Source organism: Amphibalanus amphitrite, unplaced genomic scaffold (assembly GCF_019059575.1).
Source record: "Amphibalanus amphitrite isolate SeventyFive unplaced genomic scaffold, NRLGWU_Aamphi_draft 000260F_arrow, whole genome shotgun sequence".
NCBI classification, from domain to species: Eukaryota; Metazoa; Arthropoda; class Thecostraca; order Balanomorpha; family Balanidae; genus Amphibalanus; species Amphibalanus amphitrite.
Window position 1 is genome coordinate 410,877 of NW_024881755.1, and position 23,833 is coordinate 434,709.

At 53.3% G+C, this 23,833-nt stretch overlaps 1 protein-coding gene across 2 annotated transcripts; it reads left to right on the forward strand.

The window, feature by feature from the left end:
- The first annotated feature begins 1,010 nt into the window (after nt 1-1,010).
- LOC122386719 (ileal sodium/bile acid cotransporter-like) lies at nt 1,011-23,485 on the forward strand. Of its 2 annotated transcripts, none has more exons than XM_043376206.1 (8): nt 1,011-1,452; nt 5,174-5,300; nt 6,327-6,824; nt 17,875-18,046; nt 20,486-20,634; nt 21,350-21,463; nt 21,844-22,030; nt 22,446-23,485. In XM_043376206.1, the coding sequence occupies exons 1-8, from the start codon at nt 1,439-1,441 to the stop codon at nt 22,640-22,642; spliced, it is 1,458 nt and encodes a 485-aa protein (XP_043232141.1). In that variant the 5' UTR covers nt 1,011-1,438; the 3' UTR covers nt 22,643-23,485. The 2 variants fall into 2 exon arrangements, with proteins under 2 accessions (XP_043232141.1, XP_043232142.1); XM_043376207.1 differs by lacking the exon at nt 1,011-1,452 and adding an exon at nt 3,608-3,703.
- The last annotated feature ends 348 nt before the right edge of the window (nt 23,486-23,833 follow it).

A 23,833-nucleotide genomic window follows, 5' to 3' on the forward strand; every position in this document is an offset into this window, starting at 1 on the left:
TGCCAACCATTTCAAACCATGGTTTGAGCCAATTTCAGCCAGGTCCTGGCTGAAATTGACCATCCCTGGCGAGAAAATGTCGGGGTAGGCACGGACTTACGGCCACGAGAGCGGCAATTGAGTAACAAGTGGTGTAATGCCGGTCCCTCTGGTAGTCCGCCCTCCGAATTTGGGTTGGATTCGTTGAATAGGTACCCTCCCGTATCTTCCGTTCCTTTCGTCCCGGTCATGGGGGCGTCATAGGTAGCATGCGTCACATCTCCTGCCTCACTGCCTAGCCTAGTGTCTCCCCTCCCCACACACCCCTCTCTCGGCGAATCTCCACCCTGACATGGCGCGCCGCCGTGCTGGTGCACTACAGCGGTCCTGTGACCTGGAGGCGGTCCGTGGAGAGTGGAGAACCCCTTAGGGACATCCCACACCTTTCACCCTTCATCAATGGGCAGCCCACTGCCCAGCAGTGTGCGTTTCTCACGGGAATGGACGCCGATTAGGTGGCTGCAGTCACGTAAAGAAGCTCGGATTGGTGCGCCCAGGGTGGTCGACAAAGTCAGGCAATGTGGAGCTGCACTGTATTTTTCATAAACAGCGTGCGCTTTGCCTCAAAGCTGAAGCCTGAAGCAAAGCAATTTCTTAACATCGGGCCTACCATAAAATCCCTCTATGAAATAGTTCTCAATGCAAATCTCTGCGGGTACTTAGATCAAGTCACGTCCTTCGGTAACTATGAGCCCAGGCTAGAAATGACTGGTTAAAGTCTCCCTCAGCTGGCTCAGCGCTCTTGCACTGGGAGCAATGGCTTTTAGCCTCCTGTATCTCGTTCAACTGCTCCAGTTGCCTGCTGACGGCAGCTGTGTCGGTGCCGGGAGCCACGCTCAGGTGCAGATCCGTCCTGAGGTCAGCAGTTCTGACGTAGGCGAGCTCTTGCATCATGCCGTTGGGACTAGGCAGTGTATGGGTGGGGTCGTAACGCTGAACTGTGCTGCCTCAGGGAGCTGTATGATCTGGGCGGGGCTACGGGTGTGGCCCACGGGGTGTGGAAACCCGTGGGTGGTGCAACAGGGACGCACTGTTACGTCCAGTACGTTATTTTGGACATTATTTTTTTGCGACGAGGCGCTCTCAAAGCTATTTTGGCATGGGTTGAGATTTGCAAGGCAGGCTCCTCGGGCTGCCTGTTTTTCGCCTTGCCTGCCTGCCGTGCCTATCTGGCATCGGTTGCAGCCACCCGCCGGCAGGCTGGCCACTCGGTGAGGTGAGGTACTGCCGGGGGCGGCACTCCAGCGCCGCGCCGCGCCGGGGAGGTCGGCTCAGTCGCCCGGCGAGTGTGGGACCGAGCGGACGGGAGCGAGCCGTCAGACCCAGGAGAGAGAGTGGAGAGAGGTGTACGAGCAGGAGGATAGAGTGACCGGCACGGAGGGCTGCAGACGAGGCAGAGATGATGTTTGCATCGTAAGTACCGGATTCGTCGGGCGCTGGGCTGGTTATTATATCGTAGCGAGGCTGACGGTGCGATGCTTGTTTCGTAACGCACGGTGGTTTCTACCAATGACGCAATGATATTAAATATTTATACATAGCGACATATAATGATAGCTGACCACGCAGCATCAAAATTAGCTATCCGTTGTGAAGCAATGGCTGTTTCCTCTCAATCATTGGGTGGGTAATTGGCCACATATTTATTACGCCACATTAGTTGAATACATTTTCTTTTTATTCGTAAACTGTTGTTGGCGCTTCCATTGAACCCCGTCAGCCCATCCTTGTTGCACTCAGTCCACTACCGTGACAAGTGTGTCGACTGTCAGACTCCCACCTACCCTACCACGTCCGACGGTGGCTGGCCACATCCGAGTCCCCCAGTCCCAGGAGTCTAATACCCACACCTGTGGGTAACTCGACACGCAGGCAGCCGTTCAATGGTATCATCCGACCGTTGTCGGGTTTCTGGTCGGAACACTGGGCTTCGGTTAGGCATTCTGTTGGTATTTACTTCCATGACATGGGTTGAATCGTTTTCATGCAAACTTTCGACTGTTTCGTGACAGGTCAGTTAACGTCCGCAAGATTGTGCAGTATGTTCGTAGTACGGACCAGGGCTGCGGAGTTGATGGATTTTCGGTGATTCCGACTCCGACTCTGACTCCGACTTCCAAAGACCAACCCCGACTCCGACACCGATTCCGGGAAGAACTATCGACTTCGACAGACTCCAACTCCGACTCTGACTCTGCACAGTCTGCAGCCCTGCCAGGTCTGCGGAGTCCATGGGTATTATGACTTCGACTCCGACCTCGGCTCCGGTTTCCAAAATCGACTCCAACTCCGACTCCGGTCAGAACTGTCGACTGCGACCGACTCCGACTCCGCAGCCTTGGATTTTACTGCAGAATACCGTTCAGCCGTGGCCGTGGAGGATCCTGAACTACCGTGAAAAACACGTTTAGGTGCAACTGTGAAACAAAAAACTGGACATGAAACCCATGGGACTCCCCTGAACCCATAACTGAGATCGTGGGGCAAGCCAGAACCCTGGAAAAATCCTGAAATGTATGGTGGTAAATGATCATGAAGTAGGTGCTGTGGAAATGTCCCGAGCTTTTCTCTAGGAAAACCTCGAGCATCGTCGCAGCAGCGTTGTCTGGCCATGCCGTGTCGTACTCTGATCCGTATGGGCCGCCATTGCCGGTCTTGGCCGAGCTGTGGGCCTCCCACCGTACTGGAGGCGGCAGCGGGTCGGTCTTCAAGGTCACGGGCGCCACGGCCACCGGTGGGGAGGGGGGGGGGGGATCGAGGGCGAGAGGTTACGTGCCATTCGCACAGTCTGGTGTGACGGTGCAAATCTGGAGACCTTCCATGATCCAGGCCCGTTTAGAAGCATGGCCAGTAGATCCCCCGAGAAGGGTGACCCGAATCTGCGGTAACCTGTTAGCATCTAACTGGTTTCCTCCGAATCCTGCACCGGTCTCCGGTGGGCGCGGTTTCGTTATCACAGTTCCGACTGGTTTATGACTCATAAGAGAATAAAAGACTGGTACTCTGCTCTTTACAATGAACTTCCCTAATACGGTGCAATTATCCGCAAATTTACCTTCTTCCACCGTCTGTACTCTGTAGTCGGTTTGGGCTGAAAATGATTCATAGGGAATACTTTTATTTCCCAAGGGTCGTATGGCAGCTTACTCTGTATGATCTGGTGGTGGATTCGCCGATCCTCTGTCCGTACCTGTCTGCCTGCTGCCTGTCCGCCCCTCCGGCCGTCTGTCTGACCGTCTTATCGCCTGTCTGGTCGAGCTCATGCCCGTCTGTCTGGCCGTCTGTGTCTGCCTTCCCGCCCCTCTAGCCGTCTGACCGTCTACCCGGCCATGTGCTCGCCCATACGGTCGTCAGATCGTCTGCCCTGCCTGGCCGTGCGACCGTGTGCTTGCCCGTCGGTCGGCGGCGATCGAGCGCCCCGTGCTTACGTAACGGGCATGTCACCGCCCCGCGGGCTGTGCGGAGACGACCGGTGCCAAACGGACCCCTGTGACCTGTGACTGGGTGCCAGAGGATTGTCAGCTGACTGAGACCCCGGCCAAGACTGAGCGGGGGAGGGTGCTGTCAGATCGGCAGGGAGGCGTGGCAGACAGACTAGAGGTGTGGTGCTGAGAACCTACCTGGGGTTTCAGGAGGTGGGAGAGGGGAAATCTCGCAGGATTACGTAAGTAGGTATCTTGCCCTAGCGATGTGGTATTTTTGGGGGAGGAGGGGTCCTTATTAGGCATCTTAGGTCTGTGTGGATTTGTCCGAATGCCTAAATGGTATTGGTATCGGTGTAATGATTTCCTTCCCCGAAGGGCCGCTGGTATGAAATCTGGTATTTGAGTAGCGGTCTGACGATTCCCAGCTCCTGACGGTATTGGAGGCCCGACTGGAGGCTGTTTTCTCGGCTCACTGCCGACGGGGAGAAAGTGTGAGGCAATGTCCAGCGGCAGGCGCGGCGCCATGACTGCCGGAGAGAGAGAGCGTGACGGGGCCCGGGCTGGCGCCGGCCCTGGCCGCTCGCCGTCAGGTGCGCGGGTTCTGTCCCTGGCCGCCGCCCGCCTGCGACTCGTCGCACCCCGTCCCTGTCTAGTGGACGGTCGAGGTTACGGGTCATGGTGGGGACGGGATGGGCTGACAGACGCAAAACGGACACGGTCACCGGAGGTCAGAAACTCGAGCGATATTGACTGATTGTGCAGATAGTTGATAATTGTTTAGTTGATTGGAAGGAGATAGTCAAAGTGACTTTGACATAGCCTGATGCACATGTCTGACTGGCTGATTTGTGCGCCGAAGATTGTCCTAATGCAAGCCATTCTGCGTGATTAGGTGCGAAATTGAAGCAGAACTTTCCTAGAATATCTTCATCGGCGTTGAAAGCGAAACTCAGCGAGCTGTGTAACAATGACAGCGTTTTCTGCTCCTTGGCTTTCGCTGTCGCCGCCTGTGCGGTTCAGTGGACCCACGCCGTCGCTGGCAGCGTTCGCACGACTCTGGAAAAAAGTGGTCGAGGCGTTGGTCGTGGGCTGCTGATCGACTTTCACTCTCTACAATAGAGTATCTAGATCTGTAGTCCTTTTTTCACCAAGCTGTCGTAATTGCACACAAACCTAAAAGTGCAATGGGCAATGGGCAATGGGCATGCAACGAATGCAGGACTGTGTGAAGGCAACGTAACTGTTCTGTTACGTAGGTTTCCTGCTGTACTTTCACACTATGATATGACTCTTTGGCGGCGTCCTGTCTGATGTGTCCCCTGTGTCTGGCCTGTCTGGTGTGTCTGACGACTGTCTGTCCGTTACAGCGGGATGTGTCCACTGTGTCTGTCCTGTCTGGTGTGTCCCCTGTGTCTGTTCCTTTGGTGTGTCTGACGACTGTCTGTCCGTTACAGCGGGATGTGTCCCCTGTGTCTGTCCTGTCTGGTATGTCCCCTGTGTCTGTCCTGTCTGGTCATGGTGTGTCCCCTGTGTCTGTCCTGTCTGGTGTCTGACGGCAGTCTGTCCGTTACAGCGGGATGTGTCCGCTGTGTCTGTTCTGTCTGGTGTGTCTGTCCTGTCTGGTGTGTCTGACGGCAGTCTGTTACAGCGGGATGTGTCCCCTGTGTCTGTTCCTTCTGATGTGTCTGACGGCAGTCTGTCCTTTACAGCGGGATGTGTCCCCTATGGCCGCTGCACCTGGTGCTGATGTACCTGATGGCGCTCATCCCGCTGTGGATGGCGTGCTGCGGCGCCGCCTCCGCTGCCGCCAGCGCCATCCACTTTGACCCGGCCAAGGTGAGAGGCGAGTCAGAGCTGCACTCGGCCAGCGCGGGGATGATGGGGCACTTACCGAGAGCGAAGGATGCCGGCTCTCCCGGCGCTGGGGATGGAGGGATGTGATAGTGCGAGTATCGTTTGGTCGGTGGCTGATATCCTTCGCTATGCTATCCGAACTGAGGTGTTTTGATGACAAATTACTATTACGTGACTCATGCTTGTGTTGGGAGGGGGATGGTTTAGTGACGGACACGATATAGAATGTCTTTGGATCGCTGATATCTGATGGGCACCTTACTATCGTAGTTTCATGACGCATCCCCAAACACTCGCCGTTATGCGATTGTGTGATTGCGTATATGCGCCATGAATTGCCAATCGGATGTGGGGGTTTCGTTCGTATAATGTTGAGCAATAGAGAGCGAGCGGCTCGATTTCATTATGTCGGATGACTAATGGTCCTGACAGCGAGTTAAGTACCGGCCTAAAATAAGCCTATTCAGTGTGATACCTCATCCTTCTGTATTCGATACCATCGGTATTCTAAGCAAATCACCAACTAGTCATGCAAAAACCATTCACATCAGACACCACTGTAGGGAGGGAAGATCGGCTGCATTGTCGACCCCGCGCGTCTGTGACGGCAGAATGAGTCAGTAGTGCTACATTGTGACGCCTTGCGCGTGGGGAACCACCGGCAGCCCCCGGTGTTTGCCGTCTAACTCGCACCGCGGAGATCATACAATGCACCTGGTGTGGGCCTAGTGGGGCCGTCCCGCTGATGTCGTTGGACTCAGTATGGACTCAGCAAATGCGAACCCTGCGTGGGTGTGATTCGTAAAAGAAACCATTACTATGCCCTTTGCCTACTAGGGATCTGAACTATTGACTGGTCGTCAGCCGCCGTCAACCCGGCGGTGACTGATTTGTGCCATAATCCAGAGAAGGCCGTCTCATGCCCTAGGTCAAGACCTGGTGGAGGCATGGCCCGCTTCCCAATCCCACGGCCGCGTGCTGACCCCGCTGACCGTCCCGTGTCGCCAGGTGGAGCAGCTGATGGAGGGCAACACGACCTCTGTGCGGGTCGAGTTCGCCGACCTGGCGCCGGGCGAGTACCAGTTTCGGGTAGACCCGCTGGACGACTCGGGCCAGGTGACGGTCGAGCCGCGCGACATCGTCTTCCGACTCGACCAACCCGAGGACGTGTGGCGCGCCTTCAACCTCACAGGCGCCCACCTGGGCTACACGAGCGTGCGCGTGTCGGGCGGCCGGGTCTCGCCGCCCGCCGCCCCCTCCCCCGCCGGCTCCGCTTCTCCCGCCGGCCCTGCTGTCCCGGAGAGTGGCGAGGCCGAGCTGGCGGTCAGCGTGGTCCGCAGTAACCGCCGGCTGGACAAGATCTTCGCCTACTCGGTGGCCACTCTGGTGTCGCTGACGTACGTCAACATGGGCTGCACGCTGGACCTGGCCGTCATCAAGCAGTCGCTGCTGCGGCCCGTCGGACCGGCCATCGGCGTCATCACCCAGTACCTCGTCATGCCGCTGGTGAGTACACGATGGGATGGGTGGGAGGGAAGTCACAGGAGGGACTGCATTCCTTTCCCCTCCCTTAATCATAGCACAGCAGACCAGCACACAAGTTTGAAACACATATGCATCAAACGATCGCCAGGTGTAGTACGTCAGAGAAAACGTCTGCGAATTTTGTGGCTGGAAACCCCGAGTCTCGAGTCAGATTGCAGTTCTGATCACTGAAGCGCCAGCTGGTTTAGGTGGATGGGTTTTCCCTTGTATCCATAGGCGTGTTCGTTTGTAAACAGCAGCAGCATTTCTTCTGAATGCTTGAGACGAGGTGTTAGTACGGCGTTAGTACGGCGCAGGTGTTAGGTGTTAGTACGGCGCAACGCCACCAACATCCAGGTCCTTCTAAGGGCCAAAGAACACCTGACGACGGCCGGAGAAGTAACTGGCCGAAACGTTGTGAAACTAACATCTCAACTCAAGACGGGGACGAAAGTCCGACAACTAACATCAGTGAGCAGCAGCATTTGTTTATGTATCATTCGAATCGGCTGTGTTTTCGCGCGAATGGTGAAGGTTATGGACTGGCTCATGGACTCATGGACTACTCAATTACTCATGGACTGGCATGCCTGGGTTCGCCTCCGTTGTATCCTTGCATCTGCTGTTCAGGCCTTCTGCTGTCGGAGACTAGACCGACCTCGTTGGTCCTCCCCGCCACAGCCGCCGGCGGCTCCTCCAAAGGTGCACGTCAGCGTGAGTGGAATGGCGTGTCCGTGCCGACTGCCGGAACGGCCGACCCTCTCCCGGCCTGGCCAGATTGAGGCCTGACCTCGGCTTCCAGCTCCGGTCTCGGACCGACCTTGGTCGTAGAGACCTAGAGAGTCCGCGCACAGTCGCCAATTCTGGGGACTTTATGTAGTGGCTTAAAGACTCCCAAGGATGGCAGAACTATGCTTTTATCCAGGTTGGTGGCCTCCGTTCACAGGCCAGTTGTACCAACAGAAAAATAGCCGCCTGCCGGACTTTTTTAACTAAAGACCGCTTCACACATGGAGCGTAAACGCGATGGGCACGTAAGCGAATAAGGCTTTACCGTTTACGCTCCGTATGTGAAGCGATCTCTAGGCAAAAAATTCCGGCAGGCGGCTTTTTTCTGTTTGTAAAACTGGCCTCTGGTCTTTCAATGTGTTCGTTGGTGATTGAACAACTTTTTACGCCGTATACCAATCGGTTGGGATCGGTATTACCACCTATCCATATATTTTTACTTCTCGTATGTCGTGAATAAGATACGGTATCATTAACTCCCGTCAAACTGCCCTGCCGGCGTGGGGATCCTTGTTTGGCAAATAGAGACACAAAGCGCTCCCCTGCTGTTTCATTGCGCGTATGTTAGGCGCTACTTCCGTCTCCTTTCCGCCGGTCCCTCCGTGATAAGACCTCAGGACGTCTCATCTGGAGCAGCATATTGGATAGCTCACGTGACTGGCACGCCAGCCCTGCTGGGAGTTGGATGATCGGAAGTCCCTGTGGTTCTGCCTCCCTCCGTGCGTGATTCGATTGATTGTGGCGATGGAGCTCGCTGTCGTGGCTCGATCAGTACACGCACCTGGGCGGGACGGTCAGGCTTCAGAGTGGGTCCCGGGCGTGACGGCTGGTCATTCGGTCATAGCTGCTGTCATAAACCCGTCACAAACCCGTCACTAGTCTGTCACACTTATAGACCCGCCACGGACCCAAGACAGACCCCCGGGCCGCCCCCGTTCGATCGCCTCCGCTGTGCGCCACTCGCCGACTCCGCCGACTCCGCGGCCGGCGACTCGGCCAACGAGCGCCTGTCCTCCCACCGGCGTGTTCCGGTCAATCGTCCGCTAGTATATCTGTCCGCGCCTGTCAGTGTCTCCGTCCTCCCACCGGCGCGCACCGCTCAATCGTCCGCTAATACACCTGTCCCCGCCTGTCAATGTCCCACTGCACCGCCGTGCACCGCTCAATTGTCCGCTAATAGTTATACCTGTCCCGGCCTGTCAATGTCCCTGCGCTCCGCCGTGGCATGCCGCTTCTTATTGTCCGCCTTCTTGGAAAATAGGTTGGAGGCTGATTCCTCGGACGGGGCTATTTGGCCTGTTCATCATTTGTGACAGCGTTCGACGTTCGTGCAGTGTTCGGCCCTCGCCAGATTTCATAGAGAAGTCTCTTTTCGTTGGTCTTATTAGAATTTATATACCTACTTCTTTGCTCGCTCATTCTGTGTGGTCAAAATTGAATGCCGCAATGCTTTTTAGGTTTGTTTGTGCAATATTTTTCTACAGACAGGGTGACAGATATTCCTCATATTGGTATAGTTCTGAAGTCTCTATGCACTCGATGGCTAGCTCAGGTCCTGGTCTGGTTCAGCTGCCCCACCGGGTGACCGGGTTGGGTCGGTACGGGGTAGGATCCTGGTCGGGGCCAGCTGCCCCACCGGTCTGTACTGGGCTAGCCCAGCTCCCGGTCGGGGCCAGCTGCCCCATCAGGCTGCGTCAGGCGGCTGCATGCCGGCGTTGCCGGGTCGCTCTCTGGTTAATGGTAGCGGGTTGTTTACCGACTGGGGCACACACATTGCTAGCGTCACCGTCTGACTGACTGCTGATAGTCCGGCAGGCTGGCCGGGGCCGGACTGGAACAGATTGGCGCTATAGCGCTCGCTATTTGGTGATAAATGAGACAGTTGGCTTTCTGTAATGCTTTTAATTGGGCTCTGAACTGAGAGAGTCGGCATTCTTTAATGTTCGTTATTTGGTGCTTGTCTGGGAGGTCTGGCTTCAAGCGATAACGTTCACCCTCCATGAGGCGGAAGTTTTCATCTAAATCTTAGTGTCAGATATTGAGTCCGGCGATATCGGATTTTTTGCTGAGTTTTCGTGACAAGAGATTGGACTTTCTGGCCCTTGTAGGTAATAGAGTTTCTGATAGCATGGCCATTGCGTGATGTAGTCTGAACAGTGGCGCGGCTACTGCGCCGGTAAATGACAAGCTTAGGAATTCGTCGATGATGCAGAAAAAAGCTTTTCGATCAGCTTTTCATTTTGCTGCAAAGCAATGCCTCTTACATACATATCTGACTTGTTGAATGGGAATTCAATGAGCGCATTACGATGCATTCTGATTTTGATCCGTCACCTAAGCTGCACGTAGCATATCACGGGCATACCTTACTGACAGGCTAACACGCCTTCAAAAAACCCCGAGTTTCTCACTCGTCCACCTCCCAGTCTAGCTCTGACCGAAGACGCTCGCTCACCACCCTCCTCCGCCCGGCCCGGCCCGAGCCCTGATCGGCGGCCGGCTAGTACTCTTGCCCGCGCTCACATACGTGCACGTTACCCCGGCAACGGGCTATTGACCAATGAGAAGCGAGAAAAGTGTTACGTCACTGCGATTTTTCATATACCTGTGCCCCCCGGACGTGACGTAGTGTGCTCGCGCGCGTGCAGGGTCTCTGCGATCGAAAAAGAGCGCTAGCAGCGCGCCACTCGACGCCGCAATTGTCAAAAGCGGCGTGTTAGTATGCTTTATTATGAATGATGTGTGTAAAAGTGAGTTTTTATGTTGTTAATTCGGAGGAAATGGTTGAAATAAATTAGGTTATTTTTATTTCTGTTGGTTGGAGTTTTTATTCAAAAGATTTCGGTCTATACCATTGATATTTACCGAAAATACCTTCGTTTGAATAAATTGCAGATATTTGGCAACTGAAGTGTTAGGTAAGCCTAAATGATGTGTAAAAAGGTAAGAGACACCCTGATTATCATTTGAGAAACGAAAATATATGAACTTTCCTTATAAGACTCGCTCAATATGCTACTCCGCGGTTTATGCCCGGAGGGTGTCCGAGGGTTCCCGTTAGTTTGTCGTTGGCGCTCGGCTCGCGCGCGAGCCGACGTCACCGCCTGTGACGTCGGCTCGCGAAATACGTCATACCCTGCACACAAAATAGCCGGCTGCCGAACAGCGCTCCGGATCCTGTGGTGACGTCACGATGACGGGGCATTTCCCGGTGACGTCACTGCCGCGCTCCGTGCCGGCCCGGCCTCTCGTCTCGTGCCGCGCTGCCGGCCTCCCTGGAGACTGGTGAAGCTACACCTTTTGTCAGTTTATTTCGGTACGTACGCGTCCATTTTAGACCTAGCGGATTATTTGTAGACAAACCGCAAAGCTATGTATCAGTATAGCATTGCATGTCGGCCGTTTATAGCGATGATCGGCATTAGAGCATTTAATTTCGGCGCAGCAGCAAAAGACGCCCGGTTTCGGCGTATCCGCATTGTATTTCGGTGATGCCGGTGGTAATTGGAAACGGCCGCACGACATTTAGAACAGCAGCAACCAAATTCGGCGATATTCATTCAATCTCGGCGGCTATTTGAAAGCAGGCAGAGACTTCTCGCTTACAAACTGAGCTTGTTGGAGCATTGTTATTAAGTCAAACGTTTTTCAAGGTGTTTACTGTTGACACTGTCCCACTGTCTGGACTTGTTCAATGTGCATGCCTCCGGCCCTCCACCCTCTCCTTTATGGCCGAATATTTCATTCGCATTCGTCAGCGATGGGCATCGTTTCATGTTCGTGCTTTATGTGGGTTAAACAAAACATTACAATGTACATACCTATTAATTTCTACCAAGTAAGTACTTACATAAGTGCATAGGCACCTGCTTAAAACGAAGGCGGCGAACAAAACCAGGCCGACAGGGTACGCGACTACTGAACTTTGACCCCGCCCGTGCGCCAGAGACGCCCGGTGTCATCGCGCGGTTGTTGAAAGGATGCGACGAGCGCCGGATGGACGGTCAGATGCTGTTTGATGTGTGGAAGGGGGAGGGGGGGAGATACACCTGCCGCAACTACGAGTCTTGCCGTGGGACGGGTTAGAATGTTGGCGCTAAGCCTCTGGTGGTGTTCATGGCGGTAGGGCGGGGTGAGGGGACGCGTGGTGATACGATACGGAATGCTGAATTTATTTTCGTGTCCTTTTGCACACAGTAGGTAAGGGATGTTTGATGTTTCACGCTGGCAATTGATTAATAGGAGATGATAACAGGAAGTGCAACGATAACCGATTGGTAGGACTCATTCTGGTATGGTGGAGATAATTGTGTTATGTGTGATTGACGAGGTGATGGGTTGCTTTCAAGGTGAAGTAAAATAACAGGTCTTTTGGTAAAATGAGCTCATGTGTTGGACAAAAACTTGGCACACAGTGACAACAGCACAGACGTGCTTCAATGAATGAGGTCGGGGTTTGCCTCGAGTTCAACAACGATTGGCGTTTGCCTTGTCGATCGTCGTCCGCCATGTGCGGACAGGAGCGGGTACTGTAATAAAAAAGAGACCAGCCCACAGATGTTATTTGTTTAGGATAAATAGTACTAACTCTGTAAAGCTTATCAATTTTCACATCAGAATTCGAAACGGGAAACAGCGAAACGATCTTAGGTAGGTACTGTGACGCTAAACAAGCAATGCCCTGCTTTTCTACCCCTGAGATATCTCAAAGCTACAAAGCTGTATGGGGATTCATTTGATGCTAAGGAAGCGTTCCCGAAAATATGAATCATCTGGGTGCCTCCGGTTACCCGCCGAAATTGAATGAACAGTGCCGAATTTGGTTCTTACTGCTGCTAAATAGCGTGCGCTACCTCTAAACCTATGCTGGCGCAGCCGATTCTACTCGCGCTATCGCCGAAAATGGAGCGTTTTGCCGCTGTGCCGAAATTGAATGCTTTACCGCCGACTGCCTGACCTGCGCCGAGATATTATGTGATTCTTGTACATAATTTTGCGGTATGTCTACACACATTCCGTTAGTTCTAAAATGGACGATTACGCACCGAATTTAACTGACAAAAGGTGTAGTCTGGGGTGTGACGCTCTGACCCGATCCGTACGTCTGGTCCGCCGCACCGCGCCGGTCAGTGGCGCGGGGCCTCTGGTCTCTGTGCACTGCCGATATGTTATACAGTGTTAAAAATAGATGTGGGAATGGCCGGATATTCTAGACTTTGCTCAATGCTATAGAAGTGAAACACTGGATGTTTTCAATTGATAGATAGAGCCACCTTGAGTTCGACTTCAGGACTATATGGTAGGCATTTCATAAAGGTTTGCGGCATTGGTCGTGCTAGGTTGTCCCGTTGCACTGCACGATAACATCGGCGGCATTTACGTGTAACTGCGGAAATCGGACAGTGCCACAGATCCGGCATTTGGACTTAGCAGACACGATAGCTTCTGGACATTCATTATATTATTTATCCTTCCCATACTCTCTCCCTCTCTCATTTTTGTCTCCCATCTTTCACAAAGTCTTTTCCCTTCCGCTGTCTTTCTGTTGTTTGTTGCCTTTGCTTTTAATTCGATAAGTGGCAATTTTGTCCATTCCCGTCCAGCCCTGCCGCTCCCGCCCAATTTCGATTGACTCTTTATACTATAGCGCTGAAGATATCGTGTCTTTTTCGTTTCATTTAGCCCAGCATCCAGCTGATGTCCCACTGATTTCTTCGGTCCCTCTGTGTCCTGTGGACGACCTTCCCATCTCATCGGCTCTGCTCGTCGCCCGCTCCCTTCAATCCCCACATCATTGCGGCCTCTCAGACTGCAGTCGCTAGTCGCCGGGAGCCAAGTGGCGGCCGTCATGAAGACGTATGATGAGTCGCGTCACAGCATCACTGGCACAAGTGTCTCGCTCATGTGCACTGCACCATGGAGCCCTGTCGGACGAGGAGTCGGGGGATGGCTGCAGAAATAGCAGATTGGTAGGCTGAACAGAACACTTATCGTTTTAGAGGCGAGCTCAAAGTGGGCTCGGCCTTTGCTGCAGTTGGATAGGGAATTGGCACTGGGTAGGGACGGTAATAACCGGAAAAAACTACGGTCATTGATTCTTAATTGAGTAACGTTATATGTAACAAAAAAAAAAACAGTTCACAAGTCCGATTTGACTGCAGCTATGACAAAGTGGTGCATCAAGTAATGTTTGTAAAGCTGTGGTGATTACCTACATATGGTCAGGTGGAGCTTTCGAGTGGGCTTGGCCTTCGGTATCAAGGTCAGCAATCACCACTGTATCTCCTTGTCATGTAACTCACGCCCGGCTGCCGGCGCAGCAGCCGTCCGTCCATGGGTCCGTCACGCCGCGTTACGTGACGTTTGCCGTGTCACGCCCGTCACGGAGCTCGTGCCCGGCGAGCTCGGCTCGGCTCTCGGTCCTTGGTATATTGGTGTGGCCAGCTCCGGCCCAACCGCACGATTTTCCTCCTACGTATCAGGAGAAATTGGCCGGGTGACTGGCGGAGGTCTGGATCGGGCCGATAGGGATCAAAAGCGGCATGGCTTAGCGGAAATGTGGACCGTAATGTCCGGCTGCTTTGTGTGATTTCTTTGCTGATTTCTCGAGGTAACGGACGCCTATTCCACGCCCATTGTGAGAACCTTGGGGGCTACTTAAATTATTACTTTCAATGTTCCCACTCAATTATTGATGCAACCTTGTAAGGTAGTTTCTGGCATAGACCTCTCTGTATACCTCGGTGTACAGAGGTCTATGTTTCTGGTAATATCAATTTGTTTTTGCCAATGGAAAAAGGCTAATAATGTGCACACTGAGAAATGCAGTAGGTCAGTGTCAGATGTGTGGTGCCTAAATTATCCCAATGTCCGATCCGTTCCTTTCCCCCCGCGGCCGTCTGTGCGAGTAGCAGCCAATATGACTGGTGGGGAGTGGCCTCCCATGCTCACCTTACGTGCCGGCTCCGTATCCTATCGTCTCAGCGGCGTCTGGTGACCCGCAGCCACCGGCCTCGGCGCCGGGTCGGGTCAAGTCAGGTGTGTCTCATTCTCCGCCCGTTCCACGCCACAATACCTGCGCTGCCGCCCCTGGGTCTCTCAAGGTGACCTACATGGGAGCTGCATGGGGTCAGAGAAAGTGGCACCGCTGCGCCGCCCAACGGAGAGCGAAGGTCACGAACTGGGCGTTTGCCGGCGCTTGTGTGCGTTCGAGTGTTATTGCTATCTTTCCTTTGACAGGCACGGTTGACCGGTTGGAGCTGGTGATCCTGGATGCCGCCGGTTTGGCGACTCTGTGTGTGTACTTTTATTACTTATCCTTACTCCGTTGAAGAACGCAAAGCTGTTTTTAATGAAGTGCGCGAGTAGAGGTTAGAAACATTTGACACATTGGTATGTGAGAGATGGTTGATCGAACGCTTGAGTCTCGTACAAAAGGTTACCGGTCACTGGCGGCTGTTCGCTACAAATCAAACAGGTATAGACCGCCGTTACTTACTTAGTCCGTCATTCGTGGCCTGTTGCTTCCCACCGTCGAACGCTGACGTAACCGGCCTCGTTAGCAGCAGCCATTGTTGGTTCCGATAGGGTGATGCAATACCCGTTAGCGGCAGCCCAGGGCTGGGCGCAGACACCGGGCCTCCAAATCGACCCCGGGTCACGGGCTGACGTAACGTGACCCACCCCGAAGTGGGCCGTCACGGGAAGAGTGTAATCAGAAATACCCGTCCGTGATCAGTCACCTGAAGGCCGATTTGGGCCGGATAGTTTCTGTTTCAGATCCGTTTGTGTTTGGCATGGAGCGAATCTGCCATATGTCCTCGTGAGAATGGATCATTTTGATTTATAGTCCTTCCTTATCTGTTCTTACCTTTAGCCCTAAGCCCTTACGACCTCTGGAAGACTAGGGTATCAAATACCGTCCCCCAAAAGCGGGCTTTTCTCAGTGGCTTTCGATCAGTGTGCTGAACTGCTGACGGCAGGCGCCGCGGCCGTCCCAGCGGGTTTATTTGTTCTGCCGTTATCTGAGCATACACCAATACACGTCCCTCGGTGCGGGACGTGACTGAGGTCACAATATCCCGCCGGTGTGACAGCAATAGCCCTGTAACCGCGGTATGCCCTTCATACTGAGTGACACAGGCAGCCGCAGCAGCAGTGAGCAGCCATGGTAATGTGATGGCCCCTGCTGGTCCCTGCTGATCGAACGACAAACATGTGGTGTCTGCAGCTGGTGAGAGACGGTGGATAGTCCCGGACTCCCGGATAGTTTATTTATTGGCAATATCACAGACAATGACAATAGGTACAAAAACAATGTAATAAGACCAGACGTTTCGACAACAAAGTGCCTTCGTCAGTGGAAAAACAAGATATAGGCTTTACATCGATAAAAGATATAGAAGACGACCTATATGACGACCTAGAAGACGACCTATATATTTTTTATCGATGTAAAGCCTATATCTTGTTTTTCCACTGACGAAGGCACTTTGTTGTCGAAACGTCTGGTCTTATTACATTGTTTTTGTACCTATTGTCATTGTCTGTGAGAAAAAACGAAATGTCTGACTCTTCTAATCTATTGGCAATATTTTGCCGTGACAGGCCGGTTGGGTGTTGCATGCCAAGGGTGATTGATGTAAGCCGATATTCACTTACACTGCTCTGGTTGGGCTGGCTGGCGATGACTGAACCATGTCGATGCAGAGTGCGTCTATCTAACTTACCGTTCCTGCGCTGGTTGAAACTGTGTGGCCGCAGTGCGGCTCACCCCAGTCCGTGACCGCTAACGCTCTTGTCACCGCGTCCTTTCAAACTTCCCCGCCTTACTGTGATGCTCGGTGTAGCTGCTTCGGTGGCTTCCACCCGGTCGAGCGTGTCTGTTGGGTCCGCTACCCTCCTCCGCGTCCTCTAGCCCCGGGCCACCGGACAGCGGTCGTACCAAGATCGGACGGTACCGGCGGCGGTGGCCGGCGGATACGGACGGCGGCGCGCTGTTACGAAATCCGTCCGGGCCCGCTGCCGGGCTTCCTATGCCGTCACGCCGGGGTTTCCGTGGCTGAGGGGGGGGGGGAGGGAAGAGAGGCACAGTCTGTCTGGGTCTGAAGGAGAGGAACACGCTCGTCATGCATGCGTAGATGGAGTTCCTTACAAATTTGACTCGACAAAAATATAAGGTGTGTGCTCAAATACGCACCTCGTGTTCTATCAGTGTTCATAGATCGATGCTTCATTTACTGGGCTCTTACTTTTTTGTGTTAGATGTGGGCATCAATATTGATTGAATTATGTAGTCCAAAAAGTCCATGGCTGCCGTCTGCCATGAAACTTCCCCGTTTATGATCGGTCATATGCTTCGCAGTGCTGCACCTTTGTTGCAGAAATATTGTGTCCGATATGCGTTGTGCGGTTGGTTTCCGCTGTCTGAATCTATTGACCTTTTTTAACGGAACGACGCGCAGACCAACATAAGAAACAAAACACTTCGTGCCGGTGCGTTGTTACTCTGCCGCGCGTCGTTAATAGGAGCAATCTGTCGATTCCTTGTGTTGGGTTGTATCACATTTTTCATCACTTATCTTCGGGCTTGTTGAGCGGTGTCAATACTCAATAGCACCTATTTGCTCTCATCTCGGTTTGAGCGATCAAAACAAAGCGGCGGAAGGTCTACCCGCCGAATATCAGCACTATCACACACGCTCCGAAGATAGCATTGTCAGCACGACTGGCTTCCGACTCTCCTCTATCTCTCTGTTTATGATTGTTGTGTGTCTCATACCAAGCCCGAGGTATCTCTGTGCACGATACCTGCCGAGCCCCGGCCGGGCCGAGGTCAACAAACACATTCTCCGGGAATAATGGCCGCCTGACCTTGGTGTGTTTGTGTGTCTGTCTGCTGGCCTGCGCACGCCAGGCGCGAACGGAGCTCCATTGGTTTTCTTTCCTTAGACATGATGCCCTAAACAGGCTCGGCCGGGCTATGGAGTTACGTAAAACGCAGTTGGATCGTGCGCGCCACCACTAACAACAGGAAACATTTTCAATGATTCCCTTTAGCCATTAAGTCAGAGCGTACTTTCATATGCGAGCCGAAATACGGGACACAAAATTCTTAAGCCGCAACTGGGAGGTGTTTTTGATCGTCTTGTCCCTCACTGTTTCTTACATCAACCTGTGCCGTTGGTCACTCGGGACGACGGGACGTGCCTCTATCTCACCACGCTTCCTGCTGTGTCTTCAGGCCGGGTTCGGGCTGGCGATGGCCTTCTTCAGCGACCCGGGTCTTCAGCTGGGTCTGTTCCTCACCGGCTGCAGCCCCGGCGGCGGCGCCTCCAACATCTGGACCTACCTCTTCAACGGCAACATCAACCTGTCGGTGACGATGACGTTTGTCAGCGCGCTGGTGGCCTTCGGTGAGTGGCGGCAAGATGAGGGGGAAGTGGCGTGAAGTCAGTGACACCGGGGTGGGGGGGGTGGGTGGGGGGGGGGGGTAGTGATGCTTGGGACCGCTTTTTGATGGGGGGGATGGGAGGTATAGGAACGGCGGAGTTTCCTGGTGCTCCGTACAGCTGTTACTGTATGCCTGGCCTATTCAAATACACCAGTATAGCGCCTTTTGGGGCGACTAACGGAGCGAGCGAGGGGGTGAGTCTTGCACGTGCGAAATTTCGAGGGGGTACCTCCAACTGACTTGTGCACGGCACCCTACTGACCGGTTTTTAGCGATGTGCCAAATTTGAGCACAATCGGCCCAGCCGTTCTCGAGATCTGGGAGCGGCACCCTGCACGTGCGCACGTGCTAAATGGGTCCCAACTGACTTGTGCACGGCACCCTACTAACTGGTCCCTAACCGTGTACCAAATTTGAGCGCCATCGGTCCAGCCGTTCTCGAGATCTGGAAACGACCCCTGCACGTGCGCACGTGCAGCAGCACCCCAACTCTGGCACATGGATATGCAGTGCCTAGTGGGTGCCTACCTACATGTCAAGTTTCAGCGCAATCGGCCAAGTAGTTACCGAGATATTGCAACAATTACAAAAGTGACACCTCTTCGTTTTGCACGTGGCACGTGCATAAGGGGTCACCCACATGCATCGGGAATAGTCCAATACTTGGTAGAAGGAATGAAGCTACCCTACAAAAATTACCGCATGTAAATCGGTCAAGTGGTTGCTGAGATATAAGCGTCGCAAAAGCGTGACCACGGCCGGCCGGCCGGCCGGCCGGCCGGCCGGCCGGCCGCTCATACTCAGAAATTTCCGTTAATCTAAGGAAAGACTACGCTCGCTTCGCTCGCTCCGTAATTAGCCAGAGGGGTGTGGTAATAACTGGTGTAAGCAAATTGACCACGGTCAAAAATGCATTACCAGAATGCACTTAAGCGAACATTTTGGGATGGTCTCGTTCCTAAGTCGGCTAAGAGCTTCGGTCCAGAAAATAAATTTATCGTTGGCATACAGTAAAATACATACCAAACTCGGCCGGTGATAAATTTTCAAGACCTCAGTCCTTACTGATTTTTGAACTCGGCCTTCGGCCTCGTTCAAAAATCCAGTAAGGACCTCGGTCTTGAAAATTTATTTACACCGGCCTCGTTCAGTATTATATATAAGTGTATATCCGGCTTGGGTGGAGACCTCGTGTTCGATAATCCCCGAGTTTGACATTTCCCGAGGCTGCTTGCACTGTGCTGGCGTGCACTGGGCTCCACTTGCCTTTGACAGGTGATATTAAAAGGTCAGCGTTGACAGATATATCACCAGATTCCGGGAAAGGTCGATTCGCAGGAGTTAAATTGCCGATATCTCAGTATTGATCGGTTGAAAAGCAGGTGGATTTGCGTTCAATTCGATCTGGTATTTAATGCATCAACGGGGCTGTTAGAGGTTAATCGTCATTCGCAAACTGCCTTGTTGGCTCAACTGAGGCCCGATTCCCTTGTTGATTATTTGACTAAAGCAGCTGACGGAACTTCGGAGCTTATTTAATCGTAAACGATCCATTTGAACTGAGTTGGAACCGTCCACAGCTCTTGATTGCCCGAACTTACTTCTAAGTGCGTTCTGATGCTGAATGAACTCATCGAACTTCCAAATGAGGTCCAATTCTCGACTGCGTGAACTAATTACCGAACATAATGGTACCTACGGTAACACGCAAATCTTTGGATGGCATTCGAGATGTTCATCCTCACTTGCAATCAATTTGCGTGCAATGCATCCCAATCATGCTTGAAACAGGTTTGTTTCGAACTTCAGTAAACACATTTGCAATCATGGTTCTCGGCAATGATTAATTTCCCTGCCTATCATTTAGCGTCGATCCTGAGTGCGGTCCCAGCGCCGCCACTCCTCTGATTGGCTCTGATCGCGTCTGTAACTGTGCCGAGTCTAGGCAGCGCTTTTACTGTGTCCCCGGAGACACGGGCTGTCGGCCATCTCATTTGAGGCACAGAGTACCGATACTGTTGCCGAGCCTACACTGATGGATTGGTCTGCTATATTCGTCGGACGCTGAGTGATTCAATTCACTATGCATCTGCCCCCGTAGGCTGGCTAAATCGGTGGTACAGTGGCCTCGCTGGATTAACTGTGATTGATAACCTGTATGACCTTAGAACTCACCTGTATGAGGTATCATTGTCGGATTGTGTGCCTGGTTGGTGCCTAGTGTCTGTACTGTTTGTCAGTGTCTGTGGTCGTGTAACGTGTATCTGAACTATCGATCTATCTTAAAATATAATGCCTGTTACAATACACCAACCTTATGAAGGCTAACTAAAACTACATTTAGAAATGCGCCCCACCAGCCATACACCCGCCGTGTATGACCCCGCCGCTCTGTTTTCAGGCGCTGTGCCGGCGTGGGCGTACAGCCTGGGTCGGTTCATCACGGACGATACGTCCGTGGTGATCCCGTACAGGAACATCCTGACCATTCTGGTGTCACTGCTGGTGCCCTGCGGCATCGGACTGCTCATCAACCGCTTCCTGCCAAAGGTCAGTGAGACGGGAGAGTTGCCTACAGGTGTACTAGGTATCAGGTAGGGAGGGGATAGGTACAGAGATATAGTGCTGGACGCTGGTGCCCTGCGGCATCGGACTGCTCATCAACCGCTTCCTGCCCAAGGTCAGTGAGACGTGATTTCCCTACATGTGTACTAGGTATCAGGTAGGGAGGGGATAGGTACAGAGATATACTGCTGAACGCTGGTGCCCTGCGGCATCGGACTGCTCATCAACCGCTTCCTACCCAAGGTTAGAACGGTTGGAATGTTAGAGTGAGGTGGACCAGGTGCCAGGGAGGAGGGAGATGGACGGGTATTGGTGGGATAGTGGGGCGAAGAGATAGACAGTGAGGGTGAAGAGACAGGGCGGACAGATAGACAGCTCCCTTATATGAGAGACATGCTTGAAGCTGGAGGGACGGGCAGATGGTCAGGGTGATATGCCGGGTGAGGAGACAGTCAGGACAAAGAATTGGACATGACATTGAGACAGCCAGACGAAAAGGTGCACGGAATATGGCGCATAAGATGGCGCAGTTGTCTCCGACCATTGTTTTCCATGTTTGGTCTGCGTTGGTGTTCAGTGTTCACTTTGGCTGCCTAGTGTCTACTGATGACGACTTTAGGACACCATTGTACACTAATTTTGGTAAAACGTGTCTTCCTATTTTGGCAACGCCTGACCTAACCCATACTGGCGTCTGCAGGTGGCTGATATTATGCGACGTGCCCTGAAGCCGTGGTCCGTGATCCTCTTCATCTTCATCGTGGCGTTCGGCATCTACACCAACATGTACATCTGGCGCCTGCTGACCTGGAAGGTAGGACTGGTGCCGGGCTGCGGCATCCTTCCCCTCGGCTGCTCCTTCCATTTGACATGCTCCATCCATTAGAGCATTTGACGTAGCTCACCATATTCCCTCAGCAGAGTATTTTCCTTCCTATTCTCTAATAGTGCCGATCACTGTTGATCCACACCGTGCCATACCATTTTCATGTGTATTTTGAGTCGCAAATTATCTTGTTCACAGCTTATAATGGACCCGCGCGCAATAACTAGGTCTGACCAGGAGCTCAATAGCATTTTGTTTAAACGCTCGTCCGATTTTCTTCGGGCACCCCCGGCTCCGCCGCCTGCCTAGCTCCAGCCCTCAAACTGGCGGCGGTACGGCGAGTGACCAGTTCCCGGTGTGTCCGCCAGCTGGTGCTGGTGTCGGCGGTGCTGCCGATAATCGGTTTCCTGGGCGGCGGCCTGGCGGCCTGGGCCACCGGCCGCACCTTGGAGGACGCCATCGCCATCAGTATCGAGACGGGCATCCAGAACACGGGCGTCACCATCTTCATGCTGAAGTTCTCGCTACCGGAGCCCTCCAGCGACCTCTCCATCGGTGAGGCATGGCACGGGGCTGGAAAAGAAGGGCAAGTGGGGCGGTCCGGCCGTTTGGCGGTGGGTCACTCTTGGACGGAAAGAAGGGCTATTCTCCTTTAGTCAGTGAAATATGGTGTGGGTAGGGAGAGCGGGGAAGTGCAGTGATCCTGTTGTCCATCAGTTAGTCACTCTTAGACGGATGATGGAAGAGGTTCTCATGAGACGCCGCGCGGGGCGGAGATAGAGGAAAGGAGGGAACTCAATGCCTCTGCGTCAGTGTGGCACGAAGGGGAAGGGGTCTGTCGGCTATGAGTAAGACGGGGCCGAGGTAGGAAGCATGGCCCGTTTCTCTGTCGGTGGGGTGTCCTTCTCTCACTGCCCCACCGACTCCACCGTACCCCTCTGACCCTCTCTGCCCGTCTCTCTACCCGCAGTGGTACCGATCGTGGTGGCCACCATGACCCCGGTGCCTCTGTTCGCTCTGCTGGTGGTGCGCCGACTGCGCGCCTGTCTGTGTCCGCCGCCGGCGCCGGAGAAGGCCGCGCCGCCCGCCCACCTGCACGACAGCGAGAGTGGCCGCCACCTGGTGGCAGCCGTCGATGACGACGTCTCCATGTCGGCCACCGTCTGAGCCGCGTCGGCAGCGACGCACCCCGAGATAGAGCCCGAGAGAGGGAGAGAGGAGGCCGGGTAGTGGCGAGACGGCGGTGCCAGCGGGTGTGCCGTCAGAGTATTTAAACAGAGAGGTAGTTACGTCGTGTCCGGCTATTTGTGAACTCGTGGTGCAACAACGACAAAATAATGCGGTTTATTTTATATTGGTTGTTGGCACAACTCTCACGTCCGAGTCGAATCGTCTATAGATCGTGTTCAAACATAATCCTATATTGATGTTCGCTGTTAGTCTGTGAGCGTACATCGAATGTCTATCCGGCCGCTGAGCTCGTAGTCCCGTGATCGCTGCAGGCGCTGGATGGTGCAATAGCACTTTTTTTCTCGTACTAGAAGCACGGCTGTTATTTCTAGCGTCAACGTGTCTTCAATGTGCGTGTGCACGTCACGTCGCCAGCTAGCAGGTCTCGTGGATCTACCACGCATAAGTTCTGGTCTTTCCTGCTGTCTGTCCTTTGTCTGTCAACCACTCATCTGCGGCTGTTCTTAAGCGATAGTCTGGCGGCGTCCATTGTGTTATGGATTTTCATCGCATCCTGTCTGTTCGATTTACTTCCGTTCCGCTGTAATTTATATTCTGTTGTTCTTGTGTATCCTCCGTGCCGGACAGCGGGCACTGGCGCATTGGTTAACGTTCGCCCGCTGTTCGGTCCGTGAGCACCTCTCAGCCTGTGCACTGCAGCCCACAGAACAGTCATCCCGTCCCAGCGTCGGCCGCTGAATTCGAGACATACATGAGAAACACGGACCAAACGTTCAGGTGGCAAACGTTACAGAACTGAAATACAAGCTTTAGTAGTTACCTGTGGTTTGCGGAGAAAGAGGGACGAGCAGGACCGAGGACGTATGACGGGGGGGATACTCTGATAAAGGCGTCAGACCGTCAGTGAAGAACTGGGACGCTGCTTTTTTATTTGATTTTGGTTGAGTACGTGCTAGTTCAGATGGCTGAGCGCAACTTGCAGGGTGGGACGATGAAGGACACAATGTTTGCGGGCGTAATTACCTGGAACACCAGGCAATGTGCCAGCGGGCTCGCAGGTGGCATGACTCATTCTGAAAATAATATAGACCAAATCTAAAACCATCATTTGAAATTACAGCTTTTGTATGACACAAAAGCTGCAGGCGACAGAGAGAGGGCTGTGCT

Bases quoted from the DNA above. Each gene is read 5' to 3' on its own strand.
- LOC122386719 (XM_043376206.1), top strand. The intron at 5,301-6,326 runs GTGAGAGGCGAG...CCGTGTCGCCAG, and splicing joins TCCACTTTGACCCGGCCAAG to GTGGAGCAGCTGATGGAGGG. The intron at 6,825-17,874 runs GTGAGTACACGA...CTGTGTCTTCAG, and splicing joins AGTACCTCGTCATGCCGCTG to GCCGGGTTCGGGCTGGCGAT.